Raw genomic sequence first — 17,919 nt, 5'->3', positions numbered from 1 at the left:
GATCCGAGGCAGTTCCTCCACCCGTGCTTGAGTCATGGTATGTTATCATGTGATCACATCATCCGCTGGTATAGTTTGGCATGAAATGCATGTGGACCCGTTTTTTGTAAATATCTCTTCATCCAATGATCCAATCGATCTCAAACTGTGCTAGTGGATGTTTTGTCAGACAACCTAATCACATTGTAAATCACCGATTTTATGCATTTGTATTAAAGAATCTGTCTATGTAACTGTCAACAAAATAAACAGCAGAACGCAGACGGCTTGCAGAGGGAGGGAGCCAATGACCTGTAACAGCGGCAGTGTTGGGTCAGAAAGGTAAATGCACGTGCAGTTCATGATAGTTACCTGTGCACTGCACAGTAATAGACCGTTTGGATCATTCACATTGACTACTTCTAGCTGTCATCATGAAAGCTTATTCAGATGATGCTAAACGTTTAATTAGAAATGTGTTTAATTTTTTTTTTAAAGGAGAGCAAACGTAGCAAACCGATTTATAAGGTGTCGGATTACATGAAACGTACAACTTTTGCTCTTGGCATGAAAAAGAACATCGTGCTAAAAATTGTGAAAAATAAACCAACAACCAATAAACAAAACCTTGTACAAAAAGGTAGGCATCCAAAGTTAGATTCTTTTGACATCAGGGTCATCAGAGATGTCATTCGCCGGCTATTTGCTAGAAATGAAGACCTGTCCACAAGAAAGTTAAAACACATCCTTGCAGAGGATCATGACATTAATGTTTCTAGGTTTATGCTAAGCAAACTACTGCTCAAATTTGGATACAAGTACAAGAAGGTAGCAAACCAGAAACTTGTAATGTGTGAGAGATCTGATATTGTGAAAATAAGGTGTAACTATCTGAGAGAAATTAAGCAGGCAGGAGAGGATGGGTTCGAACCTGTATATCTGGATGAGACCTGGGTCAATGTAAACCATACTGCTGCCAGACAGTGGCTACCCACTGATCCCAGTGATGGTAGGAAAATACCAACAGGCAAAGGTGAACGTTTAATCGTTCTTCATGCTGGTTCCCACCGTAGATTCCTACCTGGGTGTGATCTGGTATTTCGGTCAAAGAGCACAGATGGTAGGGAGTATCATACAGAAATGAACTCAACGGTTTTCACACAGTATGTTGAGGAACAATTGTTGCCAGCTCTGCCTTACAAAAGTCTTGTTGTCATGGACAATGCTCCCTATCACAGTGTTCGAGATCCAAACAATAGGTGCCCAACTTCCAATACAAAGAAGTCAGATATGCAGCAATGGCTAACAAATAACAATATACAATTTTCAATTAAGGCCACTAAACCACAGTTGTACTCTTTGATTAAACCTAACAAACCTCCACCCACATATAACATTGACAACATGCTACGCCAACACGGCCATAAGGTCTTGAGATTACCACCGTACCACTGTGATTTCAACCCAATCGAACTTATCTGGGGAGACCTTAAAAGTACAGCGGCCCGGAAAAATCAATCATTCAAGTTGAATGATGTCAAGCACATTGTCAACACTGCTATATGTGACATTGATATTGCACGCTGGCATGCATGTGTTGAACATGTCAAGAAGGTGGAGAAAGAGTACTGGCTCAAAGATGGCTTGAAGGAGCAAACAGTTAATCCAGTTGTCATTCGTCTGGACACTGATAACTCTTGAACTTGATGATGTTTAATTCTGTTATTATATTTACAGATAATCATAGTATCCAGCCAGATATGCTCAAAGGAATATAACTTCTTTTAACAATGCCAGCACTGACTAATTCCAACGACTTATAGTGTAACATGAAACACTCATTTCACATAAAATTATCATGAAAATATAAATATTAACTATCTATATGCTTAAAGCTATTAGAAATGCATTGCTTAATTTGGAATGTGAACGACGTCAAAACATAACACTTTTGTCTTCATTCTAGCTTTTCTTCAATGAGTGTGCATGATTGTGTGTGCTTGTGTCCGAGGGAACGGGGCTTTAACAGTTGTTGAGTTCTAACCATAGGTGGTCCGATTAATGATTTAGTGTAAATATACTTTCTGTGTTCTTTAAATGCATTTCCACTTAGGTACTGCATAAACAAAATATGACATTAACATTACAAATTTAAAGATTTTAGCCTACAGAAGAATTCTCACTAATGGGTTTTGTGGTTAATGTTGAACAACTCAGAGAAACAAACTCCGTATGATGGTTAACAGTTGGCACCCACCATACCCTATTCACGACCTGTGACACCTCTTCATACCTGTCACGTGCATAGCTGACCTACATTGACGAACGTTGACCTTTATGACCCAACACTGCCGCTGTTACAGTTCATTGGCTCCCTCCCTCTGCAAGCCGTCTGCGTTCTGCTGTTTATTTTGTTGACAGTTACATAGACAGATTCTTTAATACAAATGCATAAAATCGGTGATTTACAATGTGATTAGGTTGTCTGACAAAACATCCACTAGCACAGTTTGAGATCGATTGGATCATTGGATGAAGAGATATTTACAAAAAACCGGGTCCACATGCATTTCATGCCAAACTATAGTAGATATTGCGATAGTAATGTTGGGAAGAGAGCAAGCACGACCAAAAATGTTGACCGAATCAGTAACTCTTCATCACCTTATCGATTTGCCCTGCGAATGTCATTGAGGGGCGGGCAACATCCTCTTTACTTTGTCTTTTGGTAGATTCAGCTGGCCAATCAAACAGTTCTGTTGAAAATGCGTCAGGAATTTACACGGTTATGTCACCAATTCGTCAGGTCGTATAAACATGTGCGGTACTAGCCACGGCGGGTGACTGCAACAGTGATACCATGTGCGGTACTGGCCACGGCGGGTTACTGCAACAGTGATAACATGTGCGGTGCTGGCCACGGCAGGCTACTACGACAGTGATAATCTGTGCGGTACTGGCCACGGCGGGGTACTTCGACAGTGATAACATGTGCGGTACTAGCCACGGCGGGATACTACGACAGTGATAACATGTACCGTACTGGCCACGGCGGGATACTACGACACTGATAACCTGTGCGGTACTGGCCACGGCGGGGTACTACGACAGTGATAATCTGTGACTAATCGACAGTGATAATCTGTGTGGTACTGCCCACGGCGGGGTACTACGACAGTGATAACATGTGCGGTACTAGCCACGGCGGGGTACTACGACAGTGATAACATGTGCGGTACTGGCCACGGCGGGGGACTGCAACAGTGATAACATGTGCGGTACTGGCCACGGCGGGGTACTACGACACTGATAACCTGTGCGGTACTGGCCACGGCGGGGTACTACGACACTGATAACCTGTGCGGTACTGGCCACGGCGGGGTACTACGACAGTGATAATCTGTGTGGTACTGCCCACGGCGGGGTACTGCGACAGTGATAACGTGTGCGGTACTGCCCACGGCGGGGTACTATGACAGTGATAACGACTGCAGTACTGCCACGGGCTACTGACAGTGTGATAACGTGTTCGGTACTGGCCACGGTGGGGTACTACGATAGTGATAACGTGTGCGGTACTGGCCACGGTGGAGTAGTACCACAGTGACAGGGTCTTGAGTGTGGACAGGGTGAGCAGGAGAGATCTTAATACATGTTTACCTGATATACTGTTAATGTGACACGAAAACATTATGTTCCACTCCCAGGTCACCAGCAGCAAAACAGAATATTCCCAAGACATGTTTCCAGAGTGTGATAAATTTACTTGGACCACGAAAATATTGTTCCCGAGATGTGATTATTGATTGAAGGACACTTTTTCACGTGATCACATCTTGCAGCTGCCGTGTTTTCGTCATGTTCTCATTATACCACATTAGTGAAAGTCTTCCTTCAAGAAGCAGGCAATGTATACGGCCTCATTACTAGGGGCTAATAGCGACATGGAGATCACATCCAGGACAGTGAATCCTCCGATTATATAACAGCAATGACGCTAAACCCTTAATCAGGACTAGGACTGTCCCTGATACAGCCGCAACCACTGCTGCCCAAGACAGTTAACCCAGGGACTGTAGATACCCCAGACAGTTAACCCAGGGACTGTAGATACCCCAGACAGTTAACCCAGGGACTGTTGATACCATATACAGTTGACCCAGGGACTGTTGATACCACAGACAGTTAACCCAGTGACTGTAGTTTCCCCAGACAGTTAACCCAGGGACTGTAGATACCCCAGACAGTTGACCCAGGGACTGTAGATACCCCAGACATTTAACGCAGGGACTGTAGATTCCCCAGACAGTTAACCCAGGGACTGTAGATACCCCACACAGCTAAGCAAGGGACTGTAGATACCCCAGACAGTTAACCCAGTGACTGTTGACAGCACAGACAGTTAACCCAGGGACTGTTGATACCACAGACAGTTAATCCATTCACTGTTGATACTACAGGCCGTTAACCCATTCACTGTTGATACCCCAGACAGTTCACCCGATGGCTGATGATGCAACATGCACCTAGCCGAATGACTTTTGAAATAACAGACAGTTAACCCATTTACTGATTATGTAACATGCAGATAACCCTTTCACTGTCTATATAACAGACAGTTAGTTTTTCATTGTTGATATAATGAAGGGACTTTCTAAACAATTTTCTTGTAATGTGGGTACCCGCCAGGGATGCATTTTAAGCCCTCAGATAGTTATAATATTTATTAATCATTTATGCACAGTTATGCAAAATGAAGGTGGTAAAGGAATATTTGTCACTGCTGTTTTCAATAATGTGTATGCCCTTATGTTTGCTGATGATGTTTCGGCTCTTTCGGACACTTGTATTCAACTGCAGAAAAAGATAAATGCCCTTGAATTATTTTGCGAGGAAGCAGGAATGAAAGTAAACCTTAAGAAAACAAAAGTGGTTGTTTTCAGAAATGGTGGGCCTCTTAGATCTTATGAAAAGTGGTATTTCAATGGGGAACAAATAGAAACAGTATCTTTTTATAAATATCTTGGCATCATATTTACACCAAAACTTGTTTGGTCCAGGGCACAATTATGTTTAGCTTCTCAAGCTGGAAAGGCAATTTTATCAGTTAACCACTTTCAAAGGAAATTCGGAAACATTAACTGTACAGATCTATTCAAAATTTTTGATGCACTGATCACACCAATATTATGCTATGGATCAGAAATATGGGGAACTTCCTATTGTAAAAGTATTGAATCGGTACAGCTTGATTTTGGTAAAAAGTATCTGAAAATAAATAGGTCATCTTGTAATTCCATGGCCCTGGGTGAATGTGGCAGATTGCCCCTGCAGCTTAATTATATGACCCGTGTAATCAAATATTGGTGTAGACTGTTACAACTGCCTCATGACAGATTACCTTTTCAAAGCTACCTTATGCTTAAGTCTTTAGATGATAGTGGTAGAACTACATGGGCATCAAAAGTTAAAAATCTTCTGGTTAATTTTGGTTTTGGATATGTTTGGTTGAGCCAAGATGTTGGTGATGTAAAGATGTTTATAAGCTTATTTAAACAAAGATTATCAGATAATTTAAAACAGTCCTGGTACTCTTCCCTGAGTAATTCTTCCAAATGCAACTATTATCAGTATTTTAAATCAGCTTTTAATGTTGAATGTTATTTATCGTTTAACCTTTCTACACATTTAAGAGCTGTTTTAGCACAATTTAGGTGTAGTAATTTTTAAAAAGCTGTAGAAACTGGGCGTTATAACAACACTGATTATAATCAAAGATTGTATATCATGCAAATCTAAAGGTCTTACCTATATTGAAGATGAATTCCATGTACTGTTCATTTGTGAATCCTATTCACACCTAAGAGAGAGGTTTATTACAAAATGTGTTAAAAGCCTTATACTGTATATTCTTTAGCAAATCTTTTCAAGAATACTAATGTAGACACTGTAAAATCTGTTGCCTTGTATCTATTTTATGTTAAAAGGATTATTATCAACACACATGAAAGCACATTGTGCCCCTGACTACACTGAAATTTCCTTTGAATGTATTTTGGGCCTATGGCCTTTTACTGCAAATAAACTCTGTATAATAGACAGTTATCCCATGAACACAACGATGATATCACAATTAGCTGATGTACTACTATATGTAACTACAATGTCCTGTCTGATATCGCCTCATGTTTCTCTAACCAGGTCTAGTGTACTGGTAATGACTTTACTGTTGCCTAAACGGTATGCATGCAACTTCCTCACTCACACAACTATACTTCGTTGACTACTGATTCATCATAGATTTAGGGTAATCACAACAATGTACCCATCACCGCACTGAATTGTCACCTGCATTTATGACACGCCTGCACACGCGTCTAACCTTGGCCTTGTCAAATGAACGGTTATCTGTGCTACACGAGTATTCCTTTGTGAAGACCCCGGGCCATTGAGCAGAATGGGTGGTTACAATACCTGACCTGCCTTTTTGTGTCAGCTGGCCAAGAGAAACCCACGCGACCTCGAACCATCATATTGATTATTGCGGCATAAAATAACATTTACTCTTTGAACGAAATTTCAAGTCTTGTGTTCCTGTGTACCATCTCTCAGTCTTGCCTTTCAGTGAATAGCCTTGGTTGTTTCACATGTACTTCTCTGAACGGAAGTGACCCCTCCTGCCGTGACCCCTTCAATCCTGTCCACGTGAACTACGAGACCAAATGCAAGCAGGGCATGGAAGGCAGAGTCGGTACATTTCCGGCCAAATATTGCACCAAGATCAAAGGCGTGAGAGGTAAGTAAGTCCCCAATGGGATGGCCGCTGGGTTATACGCCACGTTGAACATTATTCAAGCAATTTCATAACAGGTTTTACACGTACCCTTAACATATTGGAAATCGAACGCGGGTCGGCCAAACCCCAACCTGAAGCCAAACATTCTAAAAACCCATTTTGAGTGTAATCAAGCAGGTAGGTTTTTATTATTGATCCTAAATTGTCACTAAATAACCTCCTTGCATGAACATCGAACCTTAATACACACCTAAAAGGTCTTCATCCCTTCATTCAGAGAATTCCGTATTCTTCAAGGATACTACGCAACGTAGGTTAAGGACCATTCCATTTTTTCATTTTAATATAGTCAGACGACCGTGGTATGGCAGATTGACAATAGTACTATGAAAGATTCGGTGGTCATTATCTTAGGTATTTGAGGTGAGGTGAGGTGAAATTGGGTTTAACGTCGTGCTTGAGAATATTTCGCTCATATGACGACGGGCATGCGTGTGTATGTGTATGTGCGACTGCTTGTACTAGCCCAGACTTAAGCTGGTTTTATAGTGCTAGCCCACTGAGATACCATGCCGCAGTGAAGCATGAATACCCCACTCAGACACATTGTACTGACTCCGAGCCGACCAGTCCTTGTTGTACCCATTAATGCCCAGCGCCAGGCAGGGACCAACAAGTACCATATTTTAACGTCTTTTGGTATGACGCGGTCGGGGATCGAACCCGCGACCTTCCGCTCTCCGGGCGGACGCTCTAACCACTACACCACGGAGGCGGTCCTTAGGTATTTGAATGGCATTGTCTTCTTCCGTGTGGCATGAATATATAGTTGTTAGTTTCTTGACGAAAGAGCAAAATATGGGAAATATCGCAACTCTCGATTTATATCGAGATTCATGCTTCAAGGTAAATACCAGAAACGAAGGATAATTCAGAGTTCAGTTGGAGAACCATCATTTGGATATGTGTAAGTTGTGTTAGAAAACAAATTTATTTTATTTATTGGCTTATGTACTTCAAACATCATAGGCTCTTATAATGTCCTGAATATATGAGTTGTGATTTCTGTTCGTCAAATACATAATTTATTATATATATATAAGTTGTTACTTTTCCCCGTAGACACACATTCGAAAGACGTACCACTAATCTCATACAGCATGACACTGTAACAACTTGGTCCATCACATCAAACAGACAATATGGAGTTTTGTATATATCGGTAGATGCTGCAGGGTCCAGAGTGTGGGCAGTGTGGAATGTCTGTCCGCTGCCCTGTGGCCGCCTTGAACGGACACAGCCAGTGAAGAGGGATAGACATTACTGTTTAGTGTGAAAATAGCGGACCGCGCGATGTCTGGCCGCCGAGCGTCAGTTGGTGTTCCAACAAAACACTAATGATGGCCAATTTGAGGTTTTGTTAACACTATCACAGGACCAAAAGCCGGATAGTAAACCATTGAAATATACGTAAATACAGTAGGAAATACATGCCATGACCGGATTTACGTATGTTTTCAGATATTTCCTAACTTCGGGCATATATTTCATATGAATCTATACCTTTGAAACATATGCTCATCGTTCATTTTCGTATGCACAAGCACCTCGTTCATGTATGCCCTGACCGGATTGTCAGGGATTTCCAAACATGAATTGCAAAACAGATACCCCGGTAAATACATGATCATATAATATTTCCAATGCATTCCTTTGAATTTCAATGGGTGCTGAAATTTCTGATTTCGTTCTAAGTTTACTCGGGTTGGAAACATGTGAATTTACTTAGGTGTGGAAACATATGTAAATTTTCAATTTTGCAAATATTTACACACCTTAGATATTTATGTATCATACCGGATTTCAGGGGGTATGTATATGAACGGTTCATACACCTTCATGTTACCTCTGGGGCGGTGGGGTAGCCTAATGGTTAAAGCGTTGGCTCGTCACGCCGAAGACCCGGGTTCGAATCCCCACATGGGCACAATGTGTGAGGCCCATTTGTGGTGTCCCCCCGCCGTGATGTTGCTGGAATATTGCTAAAAGCGGCATAAAACCAAACTCAGTCAGTCAGTCATTTTACCTGTACTCAAGCAAAATGATCATATATATCCATCATGTGAATTACTTGGTTCATGTAATTTCATTTTCACACATTTTAATACGTTTGAAATCAACGTTCACATGACCTCAATATTCTTATCACCAAAAGAGCCTGACAAAGAAAGCAGTATTACGCAAGCTAACACGCCTTATCAAGCTGCATTCGCTCTTGCTACCAGTATCAGTTACGCCTTGTCTGTGGTGTTGGCAAATCTTGTGAGGTGCATGTATCGAGGGATTAAAATGTTCAGTGGTGAACAAAGGGCGATGCGTTGCCCCTTTGTCCTCGCAAGTGTCCCTAGCTGTCCCAATAGAATAGCACTTTGTCTCTCTTGGAGCACAGCCAAATATGCTACACGAATCAACTCGTAATTTCTGTTCAGCTCGCGCATCCCTACTGTAAAATATTTTGTGGCAGTACATAATTGGAATATTATTGCACTGCATGTGACCTTCCTTAATAGTCTCACAGTGCCTGAACAATGTTATTTCTCCATTCACTCAGCCTTTGCTGTAATAACGCCATACATAAGCTTTAAAGTTGTCCGCATTTGTTTCCCTAACGCAAAAGTATACGATAACAAACAATGCCATATCAAATTATATATTCTGTGAGACATGAAATGAAAAATTGTTTTTTATCGTGTAGCGATTATGACCGGATAGCGCAGGCGGGTGCGTTCTCTCAGTATTTCATCGGCATGTTGGATCGCGGTGCCTTTTGTGAAATTCGTCTATATTTTCCTGTTTAAATTGACGATCCATAACTCAGATTGCGAGTAAATATCACGTAAGTAATTGTGATGTCGCATTGCTGAAATTTCCCTGTCGGAGAAGTCATTCTCACAAGAAAATATCTTTCCGACATGAATACAATATCTCAGCGTTTTCCTAAGTAAGTGGAGAGCTTTCTACAACATTGGAAATAACTGTATCGTTGTCCTTCTGATATTCCCCCTGAACGAAAGCTCTACCCATTTAGGGTACAATGTGTAAGTTACAGAATTGTAGGGAATAGTCTTAAGACTTTTCTACTTTGACCAGGATTCTTCGAACTTGTAACAGTCGTTTGAGAAGATCAAAAGAGAAAAGGGTAGTGCGCGATGTATCTGACGGACGTATATGGAGAACGTTCGAAGAACTTTATAAATACATTAATAGAAATACCGGTTATGTTTAAAACGTACCCTCAATCTGATAGAGGGATTATTGTGAAAGATCGCAGTATGTATCATCATAAACGGGCCTAGATAAAAGTACATGTCATTCATCCCCACATTATATCCCTTTAATAGACTCGGAACATCGTTGTTACAGGTAGGGCAAACACTTTCTTCTAAAGTATCTGCCGGTTTCACGCTACATACATGTGTTCAGATTATCGAGAAAACTAGCGATGCAAGTTCTCCTCCATCACACCAGAGACCACATAATCTATCATATGGCCTTTGATCACACATATAATTGTATAGATACCCAGTGTTTATTGATAGCGATGAAGCAACTTATCAAAATCTACAGCCGACAGTATCATCTGCATTACTCTCTTACATAAGGTGAAATATCACAGGGTTGTCATGGTAACGATAATTTGGCATACTATTTATTGTGTTATTCTTTAATCTGCGATTAGAATTTAAATCAGTTTTGACGTGAGCATGTTAAGAAAAGAGAAGCTGTAAAACGAAATGTATTGTGATCGAACCTATAGGCCTTTGTAAAAGCGAGTTTCAAGCCACCTACATAAAAACCACTTTTCATGATAAGTATCTGCTAATCCTTGGCACGATTCCGACCATATCATGGGCATGTGTTTGTGAATCATAATCAAATAGTGATGTTACAAGGCGTCCATGCCGCGTCAACAACACATGCAAACAGGGGCGTAGCTACCATTATAAAAAAACAGCTCGAGCGTACACATGATCTTTGCTAAAAAATAATTTTTCTTCTAATTCTTTCCAAAAATACCTACAAACACGTTCCATTTAAAAAGTGGCAATCCCTCTATGTATCGTACTGACTACAATATTCTTTGATTAAAGCATTACCATGTACAGTAAACAGGTTATTCTTCATATCATAGCTTTCAGTGATGATTGTTTTTCCATCGACATGAATGAGGATGTTTTGTTACAGTCATGATTATATGTGAATCATCACTGAAATGCAGTTGCTTATTTATCATTTGTTTATCAATTATTTTAGAAAAAACACCAAATACTCGATGTATGGTATTGTATCAATGCAGCAGACATGTATAAAATATGTCCAAACATATTTGTATATGAGGAAATCACATTTCAATTTCCATGGTGGTAAGACTTCCGTCCGTATCCCCCCCTCCCCCTCCCCCCATGAGGAAAACTTTCTTTAAGTGGCATTTTTAGAAGTAGAATATGTCTTTCAGTATGTTCAAATACAATAAACAAAACACGTTAAAACTCATCCTTATCGGATGAGGAATATATATTCAGGTCATATGATTTGACTAGAATGAAATTTAAGGGGGAACAGGCGGAAGTTTTTCCGGGCAAGCCCTCAATACCACCTAAATATAAGGCTTTGCAGCCCATAGGGCTTACACGAAAAAATTGGCTTGCTACGTGCCTGGCAAACGCACGAGAATTGCAATACGGGCCTCAAACCACTGATTCTCCGTGACCTTGAGACACATGTGATTGAGCGTATGTTGGGACGTCGTCTGTCATACAGACCCTGAAGCAAACATATCCAAGCCCACGCAAGTCTACAAAATGTGGCAAGTCTAGATTCCACAGTTTCAGGAGAAAGTCTCAGGGCTCCTTTTCTTTATATAATAGTCTTTTTTTACTATAAACTTTTTTTCTGTAAAATATGTTCATATCAGAGACTAGTTGTTAATCTAGTTCTGACGGGTAGAAGACAAAAGACAAAATGGATACTAGTGCTGTTACATTTTTTAATTATGTATAAACATTCGTCCTTGGCTCGGGATAAATGTATATTTTCCACCAAATGTACATTCGGAGGATATTGAAATCTAGGTTAAGCTATTTGAATCATATTTACAATTAAAAGACCCAAACAATGGTTTGTTGTCCACATTTTTGGTTTTCCATGGTCACAGAACGATATTTTCGCCCCTTCCGTCTCTAGGAAAACTCACTGCAGGGTTCGGGTTATGGAGTGCCATACCAAACACCCACAGCTGGCGGGACCAACATCTCCAGTAACATTTACATCTGCCATAGCTTAATTCGCAAGTGGTGAGGCAATAAGCTAATGAGGCTAAGGGTCCTGTACCATGTTTTTGAAATATCTCTGATGCCTTATATGAAGTCTATCATCTAAGCAAGTCTAGCTATGTATGGCGTTAAGTCACTGCTTGAAGAAAGGCTCCTTTAGAATTTTATTTGGTCAATATTAGTATTTCCATTATATTGGAAAATCCATAGACTAACGCTTAGTGTCTGAATATATATAATTTTGATAGTAACAAACAAGCCCATTTAAATTGAAAAGGAGCCCCAGGGAGACAGGAGATTCAGTCCGGCTAGCCATGGCAGTTAGCTATAGATATGTTTACTTTGTAACCCGACCCCCAAAGTGAGTTAGGGTTCTTGCAGATGTTAACAGATCCTGGACCTGAGGAGGTCTAGACTTGCTTCATTTAAGGCTTTAGCATTGCAGAGAGGGCTTGGCAGTAGGGGAAATAATGTGGTTCAGGGACTGTGAGATAGACTAAACAGTAAGGAAAATAATATGGTTCAGGGACTGTGAGACAGACTATAAAATGCATGGCAACCTACACTTCATTGTGACTATCATTTTAAAACACAAGGGTTATTTCCTTTGCGTTAACTGACAGGCTTTCGATGTCAAATTATTTGGAACTCCAGCCAAAGGTGATGTTATGCTGTTTGGAAATATGTCCTTTTTGCAATGCCATAATGATAAGTGATTGTTGTACATATGATGTTTTTGAAGGATAATCTCAGTTGACTAATACTTTGCACGTGTTTCCCCCCACTCTTTCCATACCCGTAAAAGTTAACTTTCCATGTATATGCCTGTAAGAAAATACTGTAAAGTAATGGGATGGCGGAATTTGGCCACCTAAGGTAGTGACCACAGCACTCTGGTTATACTGCATTGAGAGCGGACAGAGCTTGGCAAGATACCAATAAATATGCTTGTCATTTAAACCTTTATCTGATGTTTGTGGAATGTGATTTTAGAATTGAAGATGCTTCCTGCACCTGTAGCCCCAATATAGATGTTGTTAGTCTGTGAATCTTCAAAATTACTTCGTCTCTTTTTTTCAATTGAAATTAAGATCAAATAATATATTTTCAGTCTTAATGTGCCTTTGAACCCAGTTTTGTCACAATATATCCTTCAGTTTTTATGTTAGTGACATGATCTGCACACCGATAATTTAAAAAGTGGAATATAAATAATGATTGTTTGCGATCTTTATCCAATTTAGTTTTCCATTGATCGAGTAATTTTCTGTTTCTATTTCCTCGAAATTCTGTACGAAGGTACTTTTAACAGTTTCACCCAATAACAGTAAAGCATACAGATAATACGTTTAGGTACTTTGATAGTAATATAAGTACAAATTATATTCCATGATATTGAGATACCAAAAATGATTAACACAATTATATAATGTATAACACAGCAAAAAGCAAAAAGGAAAACGCATGAGCAACATAATGCTGTCAGGTAGTAAGCTTTCAACAATTATCGAAACTGCTTAGTTATGAGCTAATTGCAATCACTACAATTTCCTATAGTCTACCCAAGAGATGGAAACAAAATAGGTCTATTATGAAAATTATGAGCTAATTGCAATCACTACAATTTCCTATAGTCTACCCAAGAGGTGGAAACAAAATAGGTCTATTATGAAAATTATGAGCTAATTGCAATCACTACAATTTTCTTTAGTCTGCCCAAGAGGTGGAAAGAAAACATCTCTACAGTATATTCCGTCGGGTAACTGTAATTTTAGAAAACGTCCGTGTATACCTGTATTCTGAATCAAAAAGAGGCCATACCAAGTATGTGCATGTTCACACATTTACAACAGTAATTTACACCGGGAATCATTAATACATTGTAATCATCTTTTATGAAAGTATAGATAATGAAATTTGTTCAGTTATGATCAGTCGGATAACTCATACAAGTGAGCACTAAAATTAGGGACCTACCGGTTCATGTCTGTGTGAACACATCTGTCTGTGTTTTATTGTAATTAGCAGTGTCTCCTTGTATAGCATATATAAGAAGTGTACCTAAGGTCAGTTATTTAAACTGTTATGTAATTTCCATTACAAAAAGTATAAACGATATTACCTACTGGTCTGAAAGACTTATCAGTACCCCAACACCGACCCACCGCTACCACCCCACCCTAGGCCTACCCCATGCCACACCCGCTCCCTCGCACACACACACACACACACACTCCCTAACATACATATCGCTCTGGCCCATAGACCCGATATTTGAACCTTTTAAACAGACACCATGTGTATGTCATGAAAGACACGCATGTTATTAGTTGTGCTCAGTCATGGGTATCACTTCACCATGTGTTTCTAATTATCTCAGTACATTATGGCGTGGTTGGACGCGCTAACGAACCCTATGTGACAGTTACATTACAGAACCATTGAAATACTTGTTAAAGTAGTGCTAATCTTGTAACACTATATTTACCCATTTCCAACCATTTACGCATGTACTAACTATATGACAAACCTAACCTTGGTCATACGAGATTTCAAGGGTATTGAAATGCATGTCCTACAATCACAGGATTTACATATGTTACACATGTTAGGAAACACATGAAAACAATGGCCAGATTTACACACCTGTAAAATACATGTAAATGCAGAGTTGAAAGTTCGTTAATTTTAACATCCCTTTAAACGTGTGTAAATCTGACGGCCAGATGATACGTAGATTTCAAACGTTGTTCATATGGCCGCCGGATGAAACGAGTATTTCCTGACGTTAGTAAATTTGGGTAATACAGTCATTTTGTATGGTGTATTTAAGCAGATATTAGGTAACGTTTGACACAAGAAGACATGGTTTATAGATCGACAGACCACGTGTCATCGGAGGTGTTAAACTTAATTGAACGATAGATTCTTAATCAATTCGAATTATAAGGTTGGCTCGTCTCCATCCGGGATTCGAACCTACATTCTCATTGTGAGGCTCATATAGTCAGGGATCTAACCCAATCCACCGCGACCGTGTTGTTTCTAATCCCAGATGGGACTCAACCCAGAAAGGTTCTAGAATCTGTCGGATTGTAAACATGTGGCAAGTAACCATAGGCGGATCCAGATTGGGGGTGCGTCCCACCCTTGTCCTGATAAGTTTATTAAATGACCATTGGAACTCTCGAGAAAATGGGTGAAAATAAACTGTGCACACACAGCCCTAGATGGGCTAGCACTGTAAAACCAGTGTTAGTCGGGACTGAAATGAAAAACGACTCACAGCGTGTCAGCCAGCTAGCCACACACACAGCATCACACACACTCTCTCTCTCGCACACACACACACACACACACACACACACACACACACACACACACACACACACACACACACACACACACACACACACACACACCACAGGCGGATACAGAGATGCACACATACACTCACATACACACACGTGCACGCATGTCGCAAATTGATGTAATATTCTTTCTCATTATGCCCCATTGAATCCCATTATACCTCAAAACAGACAGTTTTGAGAGTACTATTCTCGAAACTATACCTTGAACCTACGGATCTTTCCCAAGTGTATAGGTATAAACTAATCGACTTTACGTTCAGAAAAAGCAATTATTGAATAGCTGAGTTCAATGAAATTCTACAATACAAGCACGATGCTTCAAATGTGTGCGGTACCAGGACAACAACAGGCTATGAGAGACAGATAGCGACCGAGCAAAGCCACATTAAACTGTCTCATTAAAAAGTAAGACCAGAAATGCGTGGAAAATGCTTTTTGGCAATTTTTTGATAATGGTTGATATTTCAGATTCAAAACTCATATATAATCATTCATACCACCTCTACCTAATATGGCATATGAGTAATCACGATGTACCATTCCCTAATCATAATGATTACCCGTAAAATATCGAAAAACTTTGAAAACATTCCATGGTAGAAACACTTCAAAGAAACAAACTATACCGTGACCCATCTGGCAGGCAGACAGGGTGACAGCGTTCATGTAACGCACGGGCAGTACATGTCAGGGACCGTCTCAAAATATCAAGTGTCAGTATCACTGTTGGTCGAGGACTCTATCGGAATTACAACAGGTGCAACTCGGCTGACGTTAACGCCGTCCCGCAGACGGTATTCGTCCTCGATTGTTCTGCAATTGGGCAATGGCCATGGGCAAGTACATACAGCTGTAGTGTTTGTATCAGATAATAGTCCAATGTCTACGGTGGCTTCTGAATAGGCTGTTAATACTTGTATCTTTGTGTCTGTAGGCCAGCTTGTCTCGGGAAACAGCAATATTACCCTCACGTGTGTTCGACAGTATGATTAATATATTTACTAGCTTACACTAATAAAGTTACACGTTGACATGTTTTTACATAAACTGACATTTTTAGTCATGTGTTATTGTGGTGTACTCGGGCACCAGGTTAACCGATTGGGAACTGAAGTCAGAACACTAGACACGAACAGTGTAGCATACATCCCATTGTACCCCTAACCCTTATATGGTACAGTCCTTGTCCTGTATCATGTCAATACCTCTGTAGCCATGGTATGTTGCATAATGTAGTTGGTCTGAGAGTTGAAACTGGAACACATGATGTTGTCCTTTATCTAAAAGAATTAATTGCATAATTGTGAAGGTTTTCTTGAAGATGAATGTTAAATGTTACTGCAATGTCCGTTATATCCTGTAGAACGTTTAATCTTTTTAACAAGTGTACCTAGTTAAAAAGAAGTTTTATTTTCTTTAAGAATGCAGATAAGGTTAATTATATACCGTCATACCCTAAGCCGTCCTTTAAACTGCCCAAACCTCCTATAGTATCTTGAAAACACGTGCTGCAAATTTGTAAATTCCTACTTACTTAATATTTTATTATAATAGTGAAAATATACTTTGTTTAGATTTTGTTTTGATTTATGCATAATGATCTCTCGTAATTCTGTATGCAATAGCTCAAGGATTTATCGAATGTATGTGTATATTTTATGCACCAAATGCTGAGTTTAGACGTTAATAACATATCTATCTGTCTGTCTGCTGTTGACGCTGACGTTGCTTCTGTCTGCAGTTGACACCCAGTCCGAGATGCTGGTCCGGTCTTGTGGCATGGAGTCGATGCTCAACACCTGCGGCTTGTTTCGGTTCAAGGAACACGACTACCACGGCTGTCTAATGTCGTGTAAGGCTAACGCTTGTAACGAGGCTAGTGCACTACGTCATATGACGTCAAACATAGTTGTGTTTACGGTGTCAGCTCTAGTTATAGGCAAAAACAGTTGACCTTGACCTTTGGATCCACAGGAAGACTGACGTTTCAAGAATGACGGTACTGTTATAATCATTACTCGCATCACTCAATGTGTGACGTCACAGACACATGTGGCGTAGACACGTCACGGCTGAACACATGTGTATTGTCTACCAAGGATGGGTATTCGATGGACGTGGAAATTGCACGTTTCTAGATAGCGTTTGGACGGTGCATCATGGCGTCACAGAGCAAAAGGGATCGGATGTATCAACATTCATTTGACTGTGACTTACTTTCATCGAGGCGTAATGTTGAGAAAATGTGTCTTAGCTTGGTAATCAAATATGAGTACAATTGTCTATATTTTCTTTATTTCACGTTGCGACCGCATAAGATCAACGAAGACATTGATTTATGTATATATTATGTTGGTTGGTTGATTGGTTTAACGCCGCACTCAGCAATATTCCAGCTATATGGCGGCGGTCTGTAAATAATCGAGTCTGGACAAGA

General features: G+C 40.1%; 1 protein-coding gene across 1 annotated transcript in view; it reads left to right on the top strand.

Moving 5' to 3' along the window:
* LOC124288596 overlaps nucleotides 1–17,884 on the top strand; it is a 29,860-nt gene extending 11,976 nt beyond the window's left edge. The window contains exons 2-3 of the mRNA XM_046725146.1: nucleotides 6,605–6,775; nucleotides 17,224–17,884. Of these exons, the coding sequence (XP_046581102.1) occupies nucleotides 6,605–6,775; nucleotides 17,224–17,435 (383 nt within the window). The 3' untranslated portion in view covers nucleotides 17,436–17,884. The remainder of the gene's footprint in view (nucleotides 1–6,604; nucleotides 6,776–17,223) is intronic.
* Nucleotides 17,885–17,919: the final 35 nt, after the last annotated feature.

This window comes from Haliotis rubra, unplaced genomic scaffold (assembly GCF_003918875.1).
Source record: "Haliotis rubra isolate DU_JTF1 unplaced genomic scaffold, ASM391887v1 Scf420, whole genome shotgun sequence".
In the NCBI taxonomy this organism is placed as follows: domain Eukaryota; kingdom Metazoa; phylum Mollusca; class Gastropoda; order Lepetellida; family Haliotidae; genus Haliotis; species Haliotis rubra.
Note: the sequence above shows the minus strand (reverse complement) of the source record. Positions and strands in the feature narration are given on the sequence as shown.